We start from the raw sequence: 21,574 nt of genomic DNA, 5'->3' as shown, positions 1-21,574 counted from the left end.
AGTTGAGCACAGATTTCCTGTATGGTTTTGTCCCAATTAATTAGAAATTTGATTGACTTATACCTTTATGAATGTTATGTTTGAGTATAATTTAGAAATAGTACTGGAGATAAAGAAAGGGGAGGTATGGGGTCTATAAGGAAATGGAAGATACAGTAGGAAGAGTTTCTAAGCACATGTATTTTTCACCAATTTTAAAACTCTTGCATACATTTTCTCTGCATTCAGACATACAATTTGATAATGTACACTGGTACCTTTATGGTTAAATTCGAACTTGATTCTTCATTGGCTGTCCTAGAAGATGTTTTAATTGGTCCGGGTCATGGAGGAAGGCCGGGGGTTTCGGTTAGCAGTAGAGTACTCGTGTTCAAACACTTGAATGTGCCCAGGTATCTTGAATCATTAAAAGCCCAATGTTCTGAAAAAAGTCTGATTTGATCATTTGTGCCTAGCTCTGTAGTAATAGCCTTAAACTTTTCTTATTTTTCATTAGACTAAGGTCAATATACACATTACTTTTGTATGATATACTTTATAACACAGGGCAAGGTCTATTCGAAAGAGAAGTTTGTACTTACAGTGGAAAAGTATTGGTAATGGCCCCAAAAAACTGCAAGATAGAAATTAATTATCTTCCTTATTTGTAAGAAACAGTATTGCATTTTTTTATGTTAAATGTTTTTGCTGTAGGTGCTATCTGTCTGAGATTCGTGATTAGTCTCTAGGCGGCTGAGTAAAGCACTCATTTTCTTGTAAATCGTGGCAACTGTTCAAATATTTGTCAGTACACATCCTGGGCTTCACCAGATGTCAGCTCAGTGGGAGCTGCTGCTTATTGTTGAATTTACAGATTTAGCTTTTTTGCTCGGTTATTTTTCCATTTGAGTGAAATGGGTTTATTTATAAATTGGGTTTTTGGAATGATAAATTTAGCAGTGACAGGCCAACCAATTGAGAAATTAGCATTAGAAATTAGTAAGACTTCCCAAATCAACCATATACTCTTAATTAAACCTAGATTTTCCAACCACCAAATACCAAACTGTACTTGTTGCAAATTTCAGATACTTTCTTAGGATTGATTGATTTGTGATTTTTGTTTTTGAAAATTATTTTTGAGAGTGAGGTATCTTATAAATCATCCTTAATTTATTATGGTTTTAAAGATTCTCAGGGTAAAGTGGTAAATAAGCAAGACGTTTGTCCTCATTTGTCCCTTTTTGTGTATAAAAGAAATGTCTTTTTTTTCTTTTGGTGATGCATAATTTAGGATCTTATCATTTATAACCCTTCATTTTCTGCATTAAACCCAATTGTGTATTACTCTAGTGAATCAAAAATCAACATTTGTGGCAAACCACTTTTAAATGTATTTGTATTAATTTTTTTTGGGCTATGGAGTGATTGTTTCCCGAAACAGTTCTATGGATTTTTAATAAATTGATTTTCGGGAAGTGGGTTGATCTTTTTACTTCCAAATGCATTTAAGATCCTTTTTTTTCCTTGACATGTAACGGTGGTTTATGAATTTCCATTTGTTGTGCAAGGCTTTCAGTAAATCATTCTGCATGTGTATTGGCAGACACTTAGCTATTTTAAATGTTTAAAATTGTACAATGCATCAGTAATACCACATTTAAAATACCTTTGCTACTCTAGAATTGGTCGAAAAAGAATGATCTGACTTTAAAAATGCTCCTTACACAACATAATATTGTTATAGTCATATATATAGTCTGTTTATAGTCATAAACAGAGAAAAAATGTCATTTTCAAGATCAATGAACAAGAACAAAAGAATGCAAGTAAGCTCTTAATTGAACAGGAGCCAGATCTCCATAAATCTCCATAAATACAGTTGAGAGCAAAATGAGCATGCTGGTTACATGCATATTTAGTTGAATATTTAACTCCCAATTCCATAATGAAGAATGGAATTGAAGAGGGAGGGAGGAGTTACACTTTTAAATTCCCAGACTTGAGTAATATTACGTTGCACGTATTCAAGCGTTCTTGGAAGGAAAGAGTTCTGGTCCATCTTTGAGTCTGGAGGCCAATAGTTCTCATCATTGCCTAGGGAATGGCCAGGCAAATTTTCCTGAAAAACCAGTGCCAAGTGTTAGCTCACATATTTGTGTGCCATTGATACTTTTTTATGTCGGTAATAGCTTTACTTACATTTACATGAATACCAATTTAATGTTAAAATATAGTATCTTAAATAAATTGATATGCACACCTTACCATTTAGTGTGATCATTGCCCCTGCTTTCCCTTGATGAGTTTAGCTGTTCCCAAAAATTCCCAACATCAGTTGTTTGAAATCTGTATCTTCCTTGCAAAGTTATTGACATCTGAAACATTGTCGTAAGCATAAATAGGCCTTTAAATGATAAAGTGGAAGTTGTAAAACAGTCACAGGTCACCCTCAACAAAATGCAAAGTTTCTCTCTATGGTTACTGAAGTTTCAAAGGATGAAAACCGAGTGAATATTGAGTTTCACGCTTACTTTATTGTGCTGCATTTCAAAATCCTCACCACCCCCATCCACTGAAAAATCCATGTTGCTGGTATCCAAAAAAATTCTGTTAAGATCTTGATTGCTTCAAGACAGTCCATAAAGTGTGCTAAAACGTCCCCATGGCTCTTGAGTGTTTGACTACACTTAAGTGTGAGAAATGTTTTCAGCTGCAAGGATTAAGCACTTTCCAGTTAAAATAGTAGGCTAGCCCAGCTAAAAATAATGCAAAAAAAAATTAACCAAGCTAATTGTTTTTTTCTACCCCTAAGATCTTTCATTTGGTAGCACGTTATAGACAATTACAGAACAGTCAAACAGTTCTTGTTACTTTATTTAATTACAGTTAAAATCCCTTTGCGTGCCAGTAAAGACACAACAGTGTCTTCCCAGGCTGTCCCTAGAGCTGCAGAGGGGTGCAGAGACTTGGGGCACTTACAAAGATAAGGATGATTCAGTGTCACTGCTGAGCCCCATGCGGATCTGTATTCTGCTGCCTTTTCTGCCTGCAAACACCAGGATACAGCAGGGACAAATGGCTCGTGCCTGCTCTCCAGGACCAACAGACTTGGCTTCATAATTTGGATCCGGGTCCTTGATGATGTTCTGGAGCTCCCCTTCCTCCACATGGAGCTTTGTTTTTCTTTTATTTTCCATGCTTTTAGAGGCTTCTTTCCAATATTGGATTCTGTGGCGCATCATAGGTTTGTGTTTCACTTTCTTGTGCAGAGTGGAGGTCGAACAGAGTCTGGGTGTGGTGAATGGCGAACAGGATATTCTACATGAGCCTCTCAGGTGGCAGGAGTGTTGCAGAACCCAGAGGGGATCGTGGTGAATTGCACAGCCATGGCCTGATTGAGAACAGAGTTTTCATCTGCACCTCTGAAGAGACTTCAGCATGCTAATAACTTCTATGGAGGTCAAAAGAGCTGCACCACCTCAAGCCTATGCCTTAATCCACTCTGTGTCTATTCAGGTCTTTCTGGATAGTGTTTAGCTTCATCTAGTCCTCTCAGAACCCCCTGGAGCCATCCTTATTAACCAGGACTGTGGGAGCTGGCCAGGGTCTGTTGGATGATTTGATTACCCCTACAGCAAATCTCTCCTTCATTTTTCTTGTTGTTTTCTCTTTTGCCTTTGCCATCTGTGGGGTAGGGGAAGCAGACAGGTCAACTGGTCTCACAACTGCTCCCACTACTGGCCGCACTAACGCCTCTTCCAGCAGCAACCTTAGCTTTCCCAGGAGGTATCCCATCTAGGTAGTGTCCAGGCTCACACCTGCTTAGCTTCAGTGGGATGCCGGTTGTGAGTTGCAGGGTGATAAAGGTGAGCAGCTCAAGGTGCTGCAAGTCCAGTGTGGCGCTCATCCATGTCTAGTCCCATTTGTGGGTCTTTCCTGTCATCTGCTCCTGACAATTTTATTCAGCCACACCTTAGTTTCTCCAAGCATTCCTTAACCCCTTGTGATACAGGCCACGGCTTCATTAAGGAACCCAGGGATGTACAGGTAGGCATGATACTGAAGCACTTTAGGTGGCATTAGGAAGGCTTGGAGGGCCAGGTCAGCTTGGGACAAAATGCAGGGAAAACTTGAGTGGGTGAGGTCCAAGATGTCACCTGCATCAGATTTCTGGCTTTTCCTGGGTCTTCTCTTCAGCTCTAGCAGTTTCTCATGGTGTCTCCTGTGTGCTCAGATCCAAACTGCCTGCTGAAGGCAGCAGAGTGAAGGCTGTAGCTTCTTGGGTCTTTCTCTGGAACATACAAGGAGGGTGTGCTATGCCCTCTGACTGGGCCATGGCCAGTTGTTAGCTAACCCTGTAAACCAGGCTGTCTGGACCTGGATCTGTACTTCCCATGCAGTTCCTGCCTGTGCTGCTGGTTGCAGTGGGAGTTTGTTTGTAGATCCTGGGGAATAAGTTCAAACAGGCGGTACTTTCCTAAGTTTTGCTTCCTCTTGAAGCTGTCTTCCTGGAAAGGGGGCTCAGACTTTCCAAATATCCGGTCAGTTTACTGTCACAAGAGGGGGGCAGGGCTGCCAAGACAACAGATTATTGAATGACCACTATTGAAAATAAATCTTGAATTCAAAATTGTTTTGTAACTGAATGCCAATGTTGTATTTTTCAGTGTAAAAAAATATTGACTGAAAAGAAATGGCTGTGGTGTTTCCTGAAAAGAGGAACAAGTTTTCGTCAGTGGATTTTAAAGTCACATGGTAAAGTCGTTTCGGAAATGATTTACACATCACTGCTGAAACATTCAGTATGTATGTAATCATTTCCGCTATTTTCTAAAATGATTTCAAGCTTTTTGTACTTAATGAAAGGAAAAGAGAAATAAAAGCCTTTGCAAGGTGTTTACTTAAAGAACAATACTGTTTTACGTAAAACATCTTCAGGAATTTTGCCGATTTGGAGCAGCAAAGGTTGTGGGTGCTCAGGGACAAAAGTAAAAAATGTTTGAAATTGCCTTTTATTTTGTACTAAAACGTTAGGATTATACCTGATCGATGATACGCATCAATGCTTTCTGTTGTTTTATATTTATACATAAGGGGCCTCACAAAGTTTCTATTTTATTCTTAATTGATTTATAAAGGATGGATTTAAGTCTTCTAACACTGCAATAGAAACTTGTGTTGCGAGTAATTAAACGCGACAATTTTTTTCACCTTGTCTGTGCTTGCTTTCCAAACCCTGGCATTTCGAAACTTCCGATCAGGCTAATGACAGTTAGCTGCCTATTTTGTCTTAGACTGGTTTACAGAGCACACACGAGGTTTCGGTTTTGTTGCTTCACTCCCATAACTCATGTAAGTAGTATTTTTGGACTGTGGCGCTGAGGAAACATTCAACGCTGAGCAATCACAGACTCCAGTATTCCCGATACTTGGTAGCGCTATATCTAAAATCATTTTTAGTTTTGACTGGTAAAATACCTGAGGTACAACCGAATATCAACATCCCGGAATTTTTTCCCACCTATCAGGAATGCGATAGAAGTCTGTTTAGTAAGTTTTCATCTTCAAATTATTTTGAAATTATTTGTTGTTACTGTGGGAGATGATGAAACTTTGAAGATGATTTTGTTTTTATTCTGTTTGTGGACTGTGGATATGCATATAATTCTTCCATGCTAGTTGATTATTTTCAACTCTTACTATTATTATAGTGATCGATTGATTGGTATTCAGGATTAGTTGGTTTTTTTTTTTTGGGGGGGGGGGAGTGCTCAAAAAGGTATTTTTTATTAGTTTTTACCCTTTTATCTTCGACCCTGTGTTCGCCCACTTTAATTTATGAAAGTGAACGTTGATTCGATGCTGTATTCTGTATATTTATATAGTCTTGTGACTATCATTGACAGTTTTTCTTCATAATCGATTTCAGGAACTATTATTCAAAGAGAAAACATAATTTGTGTTTTCTGTTAAATATTATGCATTTTCCGTTACCATAAAGATGAATCACCAAGGTTTGTTAAAGAAGGTGGTTTTGCCAGGCTAATTAGCACAGTCCATATTTGAATTGCAGTCTTTTCTGTTTCACTGTTTTATACTTTTCTTGTAATCCTATTCAAATCGATCTCTGCAGCGTGAAGTTAAAATACAATGTTTACAATCATTTACGTCGTTTTGATTTTTGTGTTCTTCAGTGCGAGCTGGAAACAGATGGATTTCTAGGATTTACATTCTTATTAACTCATGAAAAATGTGAGCAGAAAGTCCAAGTAGTTTAAGAATGCCAAAATCAAATATTACACAACGTAATTATATGCGTACTGTGAATATGTATGATGACCTGTAAATTACCATATTAATTTTCCCATTTGTGTTAACGTCGTAATATAACGTCTGTCTTGTCGGAATCAGTACCTCAAACCACCTGATACATGAGAAATTATACATCTGTTACAAGTATATATAACAGTGTAATTCTGTGATAGGTATATGAGTTTCCGTTATCGTTTTTAACTATAATTATGTCAGTTATGGTTTATTTTTCATTTTTGCTGTGAAGTTGAAAAACAACCATTTCTCGTTTTACAACAGCGTTATTGAAAAATTGGTCATCCTTGGCAATCTGAGTCATGTCGATTTAACATAACACGTATGTTTTAAGAATGATTATCTTGCCTAAGCATTGACTTCGTTCCAGCTCACTTTCAACAATAATTCATAGTTATCCTTTTGTTGGGTGCTCTTTAAAAATGTTAATGAATGAAATTTGCTTTATATTTATTGAGTTTGATTTTTGGGCGACGTCTACCTGTAGAAAACAAAGTTTAACGAACAAAGTTCCTTATACTGCGATGTTGCGATTTGGCTGTTAATTGCGCTCAAGCCAAGGTCGTAGCGGTCTTGTACCACAGGGGCAACAATGGTATCCTGCGTTATTGCACTGTAAATGTTTCTGTTCGTGTGTTAACCTTAATCGCGTTCTGTGTTTTATTCCTGTTGTCGGTTACCGAAAGATACCCTTTTATAGCCCACTGTTCAGAGTTGGGACAGGTTGGTTATACTATAGAAAGATGTACTTTACGCCTAGTTAGGGAGACTGGGATTTATGACGTGACGACTTTGGCACTCTGCTTTTTGTTGCTGTATGTCTTTCTGTTATGATAGATAATAAGAGAGCACACGCCAATGTGCTGGTGAATTGTAAGCAGAGTTGTACAGCGTCCTGATTTTCGCGGGACAGCGTTACGGTATACTGTAGCTATCGGCGATGGTCTGCATGTGTGTATACGCAGACATTTCTATAACAGCGGATGCAAAGAGACTAGGGTGTATGAGGACACACACAACTGAGTCGAATGCCCTTCTCTGCATGTCTACCAGACTACCAGGTGCTTGAATAGGACACCTAGCTTCATAAGCCACCTGTGTGTTGTTATTCAGTACAATTCTAGAGAGCCTGTTTGAATGGGGCAGCTCATTACCTCTTCACAGGTTTCTAGGTGTAGGAGCGTTTATTACAGTGCCCTCGCTCTAGATTTGGATTTCAGACAGGCCTCCAGCTTTGGAATGGTGTCCTAAATGGTGGCATGTTTGAGCTGGTTGTTGCCCATAGCAGCAGAGGGATGCATTGCAGTGAGAAGAGGTGTGCATCAGACACACCCCTGATACAGTTCCAGGGCATCTGCATGAACACACGCAGCAGCCAATTGCTATCTTGCAAGGGAATCTGGGGCTTTTTTGCAGTGCGGCAACAGACAGCCTTGTGAAGCCCTGAAGCTCTGGGCAGAGGGGAGAATGGTTTTTTTTTTTCAACATGGCAGTGACTCCAAACCTTAATTATTTAGAAATTAAGAAAACTGAGGCTGCAGCCTCACCCCAGAAGAGTGAAAAAGTAGCATAAAACCAACATAGAGTGGGCTAGCCTCATACTAATTTGGCATTAGTTCAGTAAATTTCAGAAAAAAAAGACTGTGGCTGCATGGTTGAATCATAATGAAAAATAAGACAAACTTGAAAAAAATACACAGATATAAAAAGTACAGGGTACTTTACAGTCCAGGTCCTTGCTATAAGAAACTCTTTTCTCAACACCATGGTTTTCCTTTGTTAGTTAGGTTATTAACATTGTGTTGAGAGGTGCTTGAGACCTTTTTTAAAGCTTTAATAAGAGGTGGTTTGTTCGTACCTCTGGTTTTTCAGCCTGGTATACGATAAAAATGTAATTTTACCTGCAAAATGTAAGTGAAAAGATCACTATGACTCAGACAACCACATATCATGCATTCCTCATTGTTAATCACAGCAGAAAGTATGTAACAAAAACCTTGGTATGAAAAAATCCCTACCCGACCATCTGAATTTGCAGAGAATTTCCATTGTCTTTTAAGTCTGTGAACCACTTGCCATATTGTTCGGAAGGCAGTATATGGCTTCATAACAATAAATCCCACAATATCTTCAATAAAGGAAGCTTATTGCTTCCTATGCTGTTCCAACGACCAGTTTATCGTTAACATAATCACATTTAGAGTTGTCACTTTGGAATGCAAAGTTTGAAACCATTTGCTTGCAGACCACCAAATGAACTGTCGCAGTAACACTGTTACCATGTCTAGGATGTTCAATTAAATTCCTCCCTGTTTTGTCCACATGGGTTGGTGACTTGGGGGTGCTTGGGGGGCAGTGGTTTGAATCCAGGATCAAACTGCAGAAGAAACATAATGTTGCAAAATAGAGGCATCAGTATCAGTACAATTCTGGTGAGTAATAGATTGGTTTAACCTGGGTGAAACAGGACTGGACAAACAAATATAAAGAATTAACAACACAATATACCACAAAATATTTGCAAATATTCTTGTGTTTCAACCAGAATTTGTAATGCAGTGAAATGATTTTCCCCTTGATTGACAGAACATCCACAATAGTTTAAAGGAGTAAAAATAACTTTATAGCGTAAAAACAAATTCTGACAAAATATTATATGAAAAATGTTTCATCTGTTTACTGAACTATTCATCCCCATGAGTCAGTACTTTGTGCTAGAACCTGTTGCAGTAATTATAGCTTTGATTCCTCATGGGTATGTCTCTCTCTGCTTATTTGCATATCTGAAATTGGGGATTTTTGCTTATTCTTCCTTGCAGATACGCTTGGAACCCCAATCTTAAAGACCTTCCACAGATTCTCAATGGGATTCAAGTCCGGGTTTTGGCTGAGCCGCTTAAGGACAGTCCCTTCCTGTTCTGAAGCCAATTTGCTGCCATTTTGGCTGTGTGCTTAAGATCGTTGTCCTGTTGAAATGTGATTCTTTATCCAGGACTAAGGTCTTTTGGTGCCTAAACTGGGTTCTCCTCAAGGATTTGCCTGTTAGTTGGCTCCATTCATTGTTCCCTCTACCACAACAACTGTCTCGGTCTCTGACGCTGAAAAGCATCACCGAAAGGGTGATTTTGCCACCACCGTGCTTCATGTTAGAAATGGTGTTACAGGGCTGATTAGCTGTGTTCGGTTTATACCAGGCATAGCACCTTTGGATTCAGGCCATAGCATTCAATTTATGTTTAATCAGCCCAGAGAATCTTCTGTCACACGGTCTCAAGGTCTGCAGTGTTCCTTCTTTCATACTCCAGGTCTGCTACTATGTGGCCTTTTCTCAAGTGTGGCTTCCATCTAGGGTACTCTCCCATGTTTGTGTCATGCTTCAGGGATTGTTTTCCGAACAAGTTCTCTTCTATCTATCTCTGCCATGTAACACTGTAGTTCTGCCAGGGTGGTTCTTGCCCACTTGCTTAGTCTGGGGCGAAGAGGCCTGCTTTAGGAAGAGTCCATTTCTGGGAGCACAGTTTTATATCCATCCCCAGATCTATGCCTCCTCACAGTTCTAGTCTACATAGAGTTTCTTTTCTGACAGGCACAGGTATTTCTTCTGAAATCCAATTGGAGACCACAGATAGACTCCATTCAAGATTTAGGTGGATCTCACAAGGGAAGTCCCAAATTGGGCTCAGTTTGGAGTGTCATACAAAAAGGGGTTGAATACTTATAAAATCAAAACATTTAAACATTTTCCTTTAATTCACGTGCAAAACGTTTCCGTGACTCAATTCTGCTTTGACAATATACAATAATTTGTGTAGATCACTGACAACAAATTTCATATAAATGTATTCGTATTTGAGTTTGCAACATAACAAATGCTGAAAACATCCAAGGGGAGTGAATACTTTCTGAAGGCGCTGTATGGATAAATCTAGCCCTTCAAGAGGTCAATGTCATACAGCACATGAAATTCTAATATTCTAGCCCTGTAACCCACAAACAAAAGCAGAGTAGCAAACAGGAGACAGTTGATTGCCTAATGCACGAATTTATTCAGCAGAAAACATTTCCTTACAGAATTCAATGTTTTTGTACCAAAAAAAGAGAGAAAGACACTTTTTAAAGACCATGGGTTCTATTTAGAAGAAAAGAGTCAGTCCATATTGCTGTGTGAATATGGTGTGCTAAATGTGTCTTGTAGATTATGACATAACAGTCGGTACCATGTAGTCAGCACAGACCTGTGACTGGCTGACCACGTACTGTGTAGTGTCCCCTTGAAGTGGGAGGAATAATTAGGCAGTGACTCCAGTGAAAAATGCCTGAGCATGGTAATGAAATAGCAGTTAATAGTCCAGGCAGACCAGTTCCTGTTTTGAAAATATTTTGTTTTATATATCTTATATATTTTTATAATAACACTTTATATATAAAATTCGGAATGACTCAAGTCGAAAGTGAGTCTTTTTCATACTTGGTCACTTGCCTGTGAAGCTACAAATCATTTGACTATAATATTCTAGCACACCCCTTTGTTGTTTAGGAAAATGCATTAAAATGCATAACAATTTCCCAGAATGATGCTGTGGATTGCAAAACAAATGGGTGAGATTCAGAGGCTTTTCTGATTCAGAGGCCTTTCTCAATGTCTCTAAGGTTTTGCACTAATGCAACACTTATTTCTTTTGGCAAACAATCTGCTCTCCAACTTCTGTCCTGACCACAGATTACTCATTTTTTATTGCTGAATGATTTAGTTTCAGAAAATTCAAGAAACCAATTTGTTGTGCAGTTACTCACAACACTTTAGCTGTTCTGTAATTTTAATTCTTTGAGTAAATGAACAGTAAAAAGATTTTAAAAAGGTTACATTTATATTGGTCATACTGTAGTTATTTGCCCCGAGAAGCATGTTGCAATGATTTACCACCTCTAGTTAGTTTTGTGGCCATTTGTTCAGCTGTTGGCTAGATTGCCAACAAATAAGGTTTAGTCATGGCTGTTAACAGATTCACTTTAGTTCAGACTCCTGGGTTCAGCTGAGTTCAGTTTTGGCTCATATTTTTTCTGCTATTGAAAAAGTCCCTTTCTGAGGAAGTAGAAAGAGGTATTCAATCATAATCATAATAATAATACTTCCTTACACTTATATAGCACTTTTCTGGACACTCGACTCAAAGCGCTTTACAGGTAATGGGGACTCCCCTCCACCACCAATGTGCAGCATCCACCTGAATGATGCAACGGCAGCCATAGTGCACCAGTACGCTCACCACACATCGGCTATCAGTGGGGAGGATAGCAGAGTAATGAAGCCAATTCATAGATGGGGATTATTAGGAGGACATAATTGGTAAAGACCAATGGGAAATTTGGCCAGGACACCAGGGTAACACCCCTGCTCTATTTGAGAAATGCCCTGGTAGAGTCAGGACCTCAGTTTTACATCTCATCCGAAGGAAGCATCTTTTCACAGTATAGTGTCCCCGTCACTATACTGAGGCATTAGGACCCACACAGATCACAGGGTGAACGCCCCCTACTGGCCCCACTAACACCTCTTCCAGCAGCAACCAGAGTTTTTGCAGCAGGTTTTTTCCATCATTCCCATTATGATCCTTACTGGTAAGAACAACAAAACCGAAGTGGACTTGATGGGTCTCTTATCATTCAGAGCCATCCTGGTGCTCAAATCGTCTAATACATCTACATTCACAAGGTGATGGAGGATCGTCTGTAGGAAATTCATGTGAACCAAGGTGCAACTAACACTAAAAAGCTTTCTGTTGTTGTTTTATTAGTATTCTATTTATGAGGCAGCAGAGAAGGAGAGATGAATATATAAGGCCGCAGTGAGGCAAATAACATTGCGCTCCATTAATTAAAAAGGTAATAATATGTAACAGACCTGAAAAATCCCACATCTGATAGGTCTGATTGGTTTGTGTATTATTTTGTCTGTTTCATTTCACCATGAATGGTGGTGGTGGTACAGAAGAAAGTAAATTGAGTAATGGAGAGAAAATGGAGTAAAACCTTCTCATGTCTTTGAAATGTTTTAAATTTATTGAAAGTTCCTGCTGGTTGCCATAGCTATTACATTTGCCTGGGGTGTGATTTCATGGCCAGATCATTTTAAGGAAAACAAAAGCTTTTATCTCGCAGATTGTTATGGATGTAGTCAGCAATAATTCTGTTTGTTGTAACAACCTCTGGTTATTTGTAAAAAGTGAAATGTGAAGATGTGGGATGGGAGGTTTTAGACTAGTCTGAACATTGTGCTGGCAAATCTTCAGATTGTCACAAGTTCCAAGTGAGGGATGTTTAATACTTTACCACTTAACACAGGCTAAGATCTTTTATTGTACCTTTATTTATCGAAACGGCACCAACCAACTCATTGTCGCAACACATAATTTATATCATGTTGCACATCAGTTTAAACCCTGAACTCTTTCTTGTGTAATCTCAGCATCCCTATATAATCACTTAATTTCTTCACTATTCACTATTTCAGAAGCCTGTCTTACTTTCATCCATCCATTTTCTAACCACCTTTTCCAATTAAAGGGCTCAGGGGGAGCCAGAGTCTATCCCAGCAAGCAACGGGCGCACATATACACACCAGAGCCAATTCTCCCCAAAAGCCAATTAGCCTACCAGGATCTGTTTGGACTGTGGGAAGAAGCCGATGTGAACACAGGGAAAATATACAAACTCCTCACAGAGATAGTACCCCAGGTCCAGAATTGAACCCAGGGCCCCATAGCTGCCACTGGGCTGCCCTATCTGTTTTGCTTTCACAGCCCAAATTGAACTGTTGAAACACCCACAGGGAATGTGTCACGATTATAGTCCCCCCTCCTTAAGGGTGCTCCAGCCCTTTCACTTTAGACTTAATTCTGTGCACCTGATCCCTTTTCCCAGCCCACCTTAAAAGCCAGGCGCTGACGCTCATCCGGGCTCTGCATCTGGTTTCCGCACCGTGCGAGTCCGGGACCTGGAAGCACCTGGTCCCGTTAAGGTTTTAACCTCTGTTCCTGTTCCTAGTCCGCTGGTTCCGACCCGATTCGTGTTTTTAATTCCGTGTTTGGATGGATCACCTGGCTATGGATTTATTCTTGTGTATTTGGATTCCCTCAATGGATTACTTTTGGATTGTTTGCCTCAGCCACACCTCCCCGGTGCACCAGCGCACTTTGGACACGCCTCCCTGTTTTCAGCCCCGTATTCCTGCATGACGTTTTCCTAGTGTTTCCCCACTTCTTCGGATTGTGTCGTCCGCATAGGGTCTGGAAATAACTGTTCGTTACAGAATGTCAATCACAACCCCTACAATGTGCTGTAGGAAATTCTCTGCACCTTCACATACTGTATACTACATGTGACTATTTGGATAACAGGCTGGATCCTAGCTCAGTTTCCTGTTATCCGCGTGGGAGTGGTAGTTTGATTTAACAAACATTATTGGCATAGTCAAAATAATTGCATGTGATATATGTACAGAAACAGATTACGGTGGTTAAAAGATCTTTTTCCCAATGAGAATATAATTAGGAAATGACTTTCAACTGCAACAGTAAAAACCACAGTGATTTACATTAACTCATATCATATAAAGCTCTTTGTGAAGCAACTTCAAAAGACAGAAAGTCAAAACTCACAGCATAAAGCAGTTTCTAATTGGCAATTGAGGGATTAACTTGAATAAGCCTTTAATAGAGTTACTGTCCTTGATCTCTTCTCATTTTGTGAATCTTTAAAAAACGTCCTGCTAAGCTCCTTTTGTTTAGGTTGCCCTGTTAACCAGGAAGCCAACAAGAAGAGAACTGCTTCATGGCAATAGACCACTGAAGATGGCAAGAAGTGTCTTTGTCTCCATATAGTATTGGTTTTAGGCCATTGTAATGGTCATACCCAAAATGTAATGGTGATAAGCAATACAATCAGTACAGAACATGTCAGATAAGAGATACAATTAATACAGGAAACTTCAGATGTGTAGTCTTTTTAAAGAATGTTTTGAATGAATTTACATTTTTCTTCTGATCAGAGTCTTGTCCTGTTAAAAGACTGTGGCTTTCTTGCTAAAGCTTGCTTAAGTGTTCTGAAGCTATTAATGCATTCATCCATTTTGTAACTATCTCTTCCAATTCAGAGTTGCAGTGGAGCTGGAGGCTATCCTGGCAAGCAACGCACCACGTAAGGCAGGATACATCCTGAATCGGACACTGGGACACCGGTCTTTCACAGGGCAGACAGACACACACCAGGGCCAATTTTTCCAGAATGCATTTTAAGCTACTATTCTGTTTTTGGACTCTGGGAAGAAACTGGGTCACCTGGAGGAAATCCGGGCGAATATACACAGATTGATCCAGAATTGCTCCCGGGCCCCAGCACAGCAAGGCAGTAATACTAACCACTGTGCCACCTGCTTTTGCTCTTTTATGTCACAAATACAATTTCAGCAATAACACACAACATACAACTGATCTAATCAGTTTAATTTGTGAAATGTTATACTCAATAATTATGCTTCAGATGTAACATATATTTATGAAAATAAACATACTGTTTTGCCAGAAAAACAAGCCAAAAACATTTTAGACTTTACTTTATACTGATTTCTTTTGTTATTGTTTCTTTTTTTCAGGTTTGAGAGTGACAATGTCTGGTGTATTGTTAGTGGTGTTTTTGGTATTTACCATAGTGTGTAAAGGTAAGTTTACGCAAATGGAACTTTTGTATAGTTGTGGTTTTGCCCAGAATTAGTTTAACAGCAGTACAGGGACTGAACTTAACACTTTGTGTTTACTTGGTCAGTTTAGGGAGACAGTGGTCAGAAAGCAAGTTTCACATCCTCAGTTATCTTCCTCAATTGAAGTGACTGTTCAATTGTAGATTTTCTGATTGGTTGACAGTGATATATTGTATTAATCTGAGATTTATGGGAAGTTCTGACCAGAGATTGGTCCATCAATGCCAGGACAGGAAGGATGCTACCTATCAATACTACAGTATCTTACAAGCTCGGCCAACAGAACTTATTTAATACATCTCACAGTTCACAAGTCCAGAACCTCATGTCCACAGACATGGCTTGGTGCATCACTGGAATGACAGTGATGTTTTGTCATTTTTGTACATTTCACATTTTGTCAGTGTTGGTAAATAGCCATCCAACACATAATGCAGTGGTTCAGCAGGTGATGCACACAGACTTTTTGTATTTAGGGTTTGTTTACAGACTGGAAAGTACAGTCAGACATGGCAAAGTACAAATACTTATTAAAACTAAGGAACTTGAAAGAGTAGCTGAACAAACCTAATAAATCATCCATATTAGCTGGGGGAAAATAAAGCTTCTTAATTTCCTTGGATTTTCCTTCTTTCCCTGTGCTCCTCTGTATCCCTTTGGATAATTCTAAAGGATCTGCAGCTGTGTTACAAGAACATAATTAGTATCATTATAAATTATAAAGAAAATACATAAAATATAACTTTATTGTGCTAATGCTTGGAATAAATGAATGTGTCAACAGAGTTCGGCGGGTAATATTCTGTGCATCACAATCCTTCAACAGCAGGTTTTGTTGAATCTTGTGTTGCTGTTTACCACAAGCAGTGTTAAAGTCCTACCTCCTTTTCTCCTTCCACTTAGATATTTCACATTGTTCTACTCTTTTTACTTAAAATGTTTCTCCTATATTCAGAAACACAAGTCTGTATCAATTTTCTGCTGTAATTTCAGTAGAGGTCACCCAGAAATAACAGTTCAACTTTCCCAAACATGACTGCTGCTGTGAATGTGTTTCTTCATCTCTTATAAATTAAACCTCATCATTCACAAGGGGAGAAATGTCTAACTCTTGCATGTTAATTACAGTCATGTTTAGCTGTCCAGTTGTTTGACTAACAGACCTGACTGTGTTAGGATGGAGCTGTTCTTTTTTTCTAATTTCATTTTACACATTTAGTTAAACAGATCAGAATAAGAAATGAGCATTTCAGGAAACAGTTTCCTGTAATACCAAATATTTTGATAGTATGGGCTAAGCCTTTTCCTTTTCATTCATTTCCTTTAACTGAAAATTCTGCCAAAATTTGATAGTTATAAATGAACTGATATTGTGCCGATAATCCACCTAAAATCATGTATTTTTGTTGTTTCAATAGGTTACGATGAAGCTTGCACAGTTCACCCTAAAGATCCAGTTATTAAGATGGGGTCCGATATCCAGATTTTCTTCACAGCCCCCCTCAGGAGTCCGTGCAGGAATATTTCTTCTTTTAACCCTGATCAGCTGTTCTGGAAACTAAATGATGAACGGATTCCTGAAGACCAGTATTCTGCCATCAATTCAACTGTTTTTGCTGTTCACATTAGGAATTTTACACGCCGATCTGGGTTTGTTATGTGTTATATGAATGTCGATGGAAGGGACACAGTTTTTGGAGGAACACACATAAAAGCAGGATGTGAGTACTGTAAAATACGAAGGTTAATTCCATGCTAAAAAATTAGAAAAATGAAGTTGTTGAGTCTTCTTTAGGTGTGAGGGAGAGAGGGGAAGGTAGCAGGGATATAAGGAGAACAAAAGGAAGGCCAAGTGAGAATGGTCACAACGGTGAGGAAGAGTGTCCAAACAAACAGCAGCCATATCACTCTGCAACTCACAACTGGCAACCCACTGAAGCTAAGCAGGTGTGAGCCTGGTCACTACCTGGATGGGAGACCTCCTGGGAAAAACTAAGGTTGCTGCTGGAAGAGGTGTTAGTGGGGCCAGCAGGGGGCACTCACCCTGCGGTCCATGTGGGTCCTAATGCCCCAGTATAGTGATGGGGACACTATACTGTAAAACATGCGCTGTCCTTTGGATGAGATGTAAAACTGAGATCCTGACTCTCTGCACTTTGGTGGTGGTGGAGTGGAGTCCCCATTACCTATAAAGCGCTTTGAGTGGAGTGTCCAGAAAAAGTGCTATATAAGTGTAAGCAATTATTAAACAGAGATTTGGGGACAAAGTGTGAAAAGGTTAAATCTGTAAGTGAATGGAGAGGATTTAAAAATAAATTAGTCTATCAACGTAATGTGAGGATGTAAGTGTAGAGGAATTCTGGGCTTTAAAACAGTCAACGGCAAAAAGTTTCAGAAAATGACCAGCATTCAACATAGTTTCAATACATTGGGTACTCTGGAAAGTACTGTAGTTAGTACTTTTGCCGGTGGTTCCCCTGCAATGTTGACTTAAGAGTCTTTTTAAACTTTTTGTCTGAGGAGGTTGCCGTTCTGAACTATACAGATATAACTTCAGTTTTATTAAATATACATTATTCTGTTCAGTGTTGTTTTTACCTGTTTTCTGGTCATTAAGTTGTAAAGTTGTACTTACATAGATTGCTTAATGGCTCAGCTCACGTTAGTGTCTCAGTCTGTAAATATACTGTACCATTTCACTTCATGAGCAGTCAATGCAAGTAACTGTTATTCTGAGTGTGAATGTATAAACTGTCAGCTGTTGATTATGTAACCATTATTAAGGCTAAGCAATTCTTTGAGTAAAATACCCCAAATGATTTCCAGGTCTAGTACAGTGATTGTAAAAAAAGTATCTTTTTTCCAGAAAACTCTCTGCATATGAGATGAGAAACCAAAACTATAAGAAACAACATTTAGCCATTAGTTTCTTTTCAGTAGTCATTTCTTTCTTTACTGGTCTTGTTTGTGGTGCTGTTGTGAACTATTTGTGATATGTTTTGTTTACATTTACTTCAATTTACTTTGACACATGTACTGATCAACACTATGGATGAGTGATTAAAATAATATTTTTCTGAAGCCTTTTATTCAACAAAATTATGTGAATGTATACAATGTGTAATACTATGAATCGTACATTTTTGTTTTGTTTAGTTTGACCTTTGTGAAAAGAACATTTTTTGTCTTTTTATAAATTAATCTTAACTGTTAATTTTTCAACAGTGCCCCCGCAAAAACCCACAAATATTTCCTGTGTTTTATTTTTCTCCACGGCTTTTACTTGTTACTGGGACGTTGGAAGAAATACCTTCTTATATACAACTTACACACTTATCAGAGAAGTGTAAGTTTTTCCATAAATCTATTTTTCACTGTGTGAATGCAAGTAAAAGTTTTAGTTTTTTGCTCAATCAGATTTTACCTGCTCATGTCTGAGCTTAAGAAGTAAAGACAGTTTTAGTGATGAGAACAAGTCTTTCAGCTACAGTGTATTAGATCTGTCTGTTCCTGACCATTGAAATAATCAAGCTTGACGTGTTAAGCTTAGTTTTGGCCATCTGATAAGGAACCAAAATGTGGCTTGAGAATATATTTACCGTATTGCATGAACTGCACTGCAAGGTTTGGCAATGGATTTTTACCTACATGTATGTATGTCCAGAAAACACAAAAAACAGGTGACTTAAAATGTATAGAGCTCCTTTTCTTGGCCAACATTTCAAGGCAAATTGTACATGTTGTGGAAGGAAAGAGGGAAGCAGAAGTAAAGCCAAACTTTAGTGGGAGTTTAAACCAGTTCTCTTGCCAAGCTAGCAAATGACTCGAGGCAAAGCACTTTGCAGCCTTGGTGTGCAAGATCCCAAAAAATTATAATGATTAAATTGTATTCCAATTAGAGATTTTCTGATGGTTTGCAAAAGCGTTTTTTTTTTGTTTGGAAACTTGGCTTTTATTCGCTGTGGTATGGTGCAGGGTGCTGCCAGGATACATAACTGAATGTATACCAAGGCAGTAAAAAATCTTTGCTGATTTGTTACTGAATTGACGTAACTGCAGTAAGTTAAAAACTGTAATTTCATTAGCTGCAGATTTCTTTGACGTTCCATGCGATTTATATATATATATTTAATATGTCATTAAAAAAGGCCTTTTGTGCTGTTGGTTTGTTTATGTGGGTTTTCTTTTTCTCCAGACTCAATGAAAATGAAACATGCCAGAGCAAAACAAATGAATGCACTTTTGGAGATGGCAATGTGTATCATTTTGATGTCCATACAGTTGTCATTAAAGCAGAAAATGTCTTGGGCAAAGTCTACTCAGAAAAACAGCATTTGGATCCCATGACAGTAGGTAAGCATTTGTAGGCAGTTTTCTCAAAACAGGTGTTTTGTTCTCAGATGCAGTTTTCAAGTTGAGGATTTAGTTCTTACACTTCCATGTAGTGACAGAAAGTATTTTTATGGTCATCGTGAGTCTATCTAGTTATAATAAGGATTACAGCCTTATTCTCGTTTGAATAATGGATCATTTTGTGTCATAGTCAAACACATAATATGATAGTTCAGGTGGGTAGCTGTGTCAGCATGCGTAGGCTGCAAAGGAACAAGTAATAGGTTTATTCCAAGCTGAAAAAAAGAAGAAAGAAAACAAAACGTTTCGGCCGTGGAGCCTTCTTCAGGTGTGAGAGAGACAAGGCAGTAGGCAAAGGTAATGTAGCGGGAGAACAAGGGCTTAGAGGGAGGAGGAGTGAGAGGCGGGAGCAGGGGACAGAAAGAGAGGCCAATCAAGAGGTGTGAAGTCAAAATAGGTGTAGAGAGGTGTGAAATGAAACTTCCAATGAATGGAGAAAATTTAGAAGAAGAGTAGTCTGTCGTTAAGTGAAGGGGGAAGGTGTGATCCTGGCTGCAGGATAATTTTGGTTTTGGTAGTCTTTCTGATGTATGAGTTCGTAAAAACCGTCTTTGAGAATACAGACGGAGAGATTAGAGTGGTCGTGGCCGTCAGAGGTGAAATGAGAAGCAATGAACTTGGAGAGATCTTTAATTTTCACAGCCCTGACGTGTTCTCTGAAGTGGTCTCCGAGTCTCCTTCCTGTTTCTCCAATGTAGATGGCTGGGCATTTACTGCAAGAGATACAGTAAATAAGGTTGCTGGAGGTACAAGATGCCTTCTGGGTGACCCGGAATTGTCCCGAGGGGCCATAATATGATGGAAGGCTCTGAACAATCTACCTACTGTCCTCAAAACTTTGAGTGTCATGCACATGAAGTTAAAGTTGTATTTGAAATACACCTACTTAGTGTCTGATTTGTCCTTTTTCCTATTGTGTTGTAGTGAAGACCAGCCCTCCTGAAGGTGTTGTAATAACTCCTATGTTGAAGAAAGTTATAAGAGTAAAGTGGAAAACTGCACATGAACTACGAGGTCATTCTTACCTGACATTAATCTGTGAAGTAAAGAGCCAAGAAAGTGACTCTAACACAACGGTAGGACTGAACATGCTCAACAAGAAATCAGCTGTTGTAAATGTAAATTATTACATTGTAAGAATTTTTAGGTCAGCTATGATAAGAAATACACGTTTGTTATAGATAAAATTAATATAATTTTGATAGAATTAATAATTGATCAGAGGACACATTGGTTAGCATTGCTGTCTTGCAACGCTGAGGCCCTGGGTTGTGTTATGGACCTGGTGGTATCTGTTTATATGTTCTCCCTGTGTTTATGTGGATTTTTTCTATGGTTTCTTCCCATAGTCCAGAGATATACTGGTAAGCTAATTTGTGTCTGGGTGTTTGTTTTTTAAATTAGGATATTGTTTTAAATATGTAGCCTGGCTCTAAATCTGTGATTTATTTCTGAAATCCTGAATGACAATAAATTGGCTTTTCTGGAAAAACATTTTAGCACTTTTATTTCAGTTTTCCTGCTATAGGATAAAGTGTTTTCTTTATTTCAAGAACCATTTTCTGTGCATAAGTTATGAACACCATCTGAATTTTTGTGTTTGTGGCCCTTTAATCTTTATAGTGCTGTACATAGCAGAAGCAATTTGCTATTTACAAAAGTACTGTATGAAGTGTACTTCATACAGTTCATCACTCCCAGCCAAACTCATCAATGCATATTGCAATGAAATGGAAAACCCATTAGGAAAGCTTCCTTACTTACTTGTAGGGCTGTCTTTTCTTTGTTTTTTAATTAGAGTCTCAGTTAGTTTTTTTAATAAAGAGGAGGAAGATGATCATTACTTACATGCTCATACCCTTGTCACTGATATTGATTTTTCAATTACAGCTAAGTGGCTTCATCATGTCACAAACTCTTTATGACATGAACTGAAATAAATGTGGCATTTTGAGAAGTTAATTGACGTCAATGTTAACTTAATACTTTCATCATTAACCTTTGTTACCTAATCATTACTTGTAAATTAAAAATTTTATTCAATTGTTACAGTTGTGAAGTCTGCTTTTTATCCTTTTATTTCTGTACTGGGTTTCT

General features: G+C 38.5%; 1 protein-coding gene across 4 annotated transcripts in view; it reads left to right on the top strand.

Moving 5' to 3' along the window:
• Positions 1–4,633: 4,633 nt before the first annotated feature.
• Positions 4,634–21,574, top strand: part of LOC148673034 (interleukin-6 receptor subunit beta-like) — a 28,789-nt gene continuing 11,848 nt past the window's right edge. For 2 of the 4 annotated variants that reach the window (XM_088629200.1, XM_088629197.1), the window contains exons 1-7: positions 5,341–5,532; positions 14,462–14,505; positions 14,960–15,025; positions 16,483–16,785; positions 18,290–18,410; positions 19,260–19,417; positions 20,402–20,553. In XM_088629200.1, the coding sequence (XP_088485326.1) occupies positions 14,974–15,025; positions 16,483–16,785; positions 18,290–18,410; positions 19,260–19,417; positions 20,402–20,553 (786 nt within the window). In that variant the 5' untranslated portion in view covers positions 5,341–5,532; positions 14,462–14,505; positions 14,960–14,973. The other 2 variants (XM_088629198.1, XM_088629199.1) reach the window with 2 other exon arrangements.

This window comes from Lepisosteus platostomus, chromosome 4, assembly GCF_059453375.1.
Source record: "Lepisosteus platostomus isolate fLepPlt1 chromosome 4, fLepPlt1.hap1, whole genome shotgun sequence".
Classification (NCBI taxonomy): Eukaryota; Metazoa; Chordata; class Actinopteri; order Semionotiformes; family Lepisosteidae; genus Lepisosteus; species Lepisosteus platostomus.
Note: the sequence above shows the minus strand (reverse complement) of the source record. Positions and strands in the feature narration are given on the sequence as shown.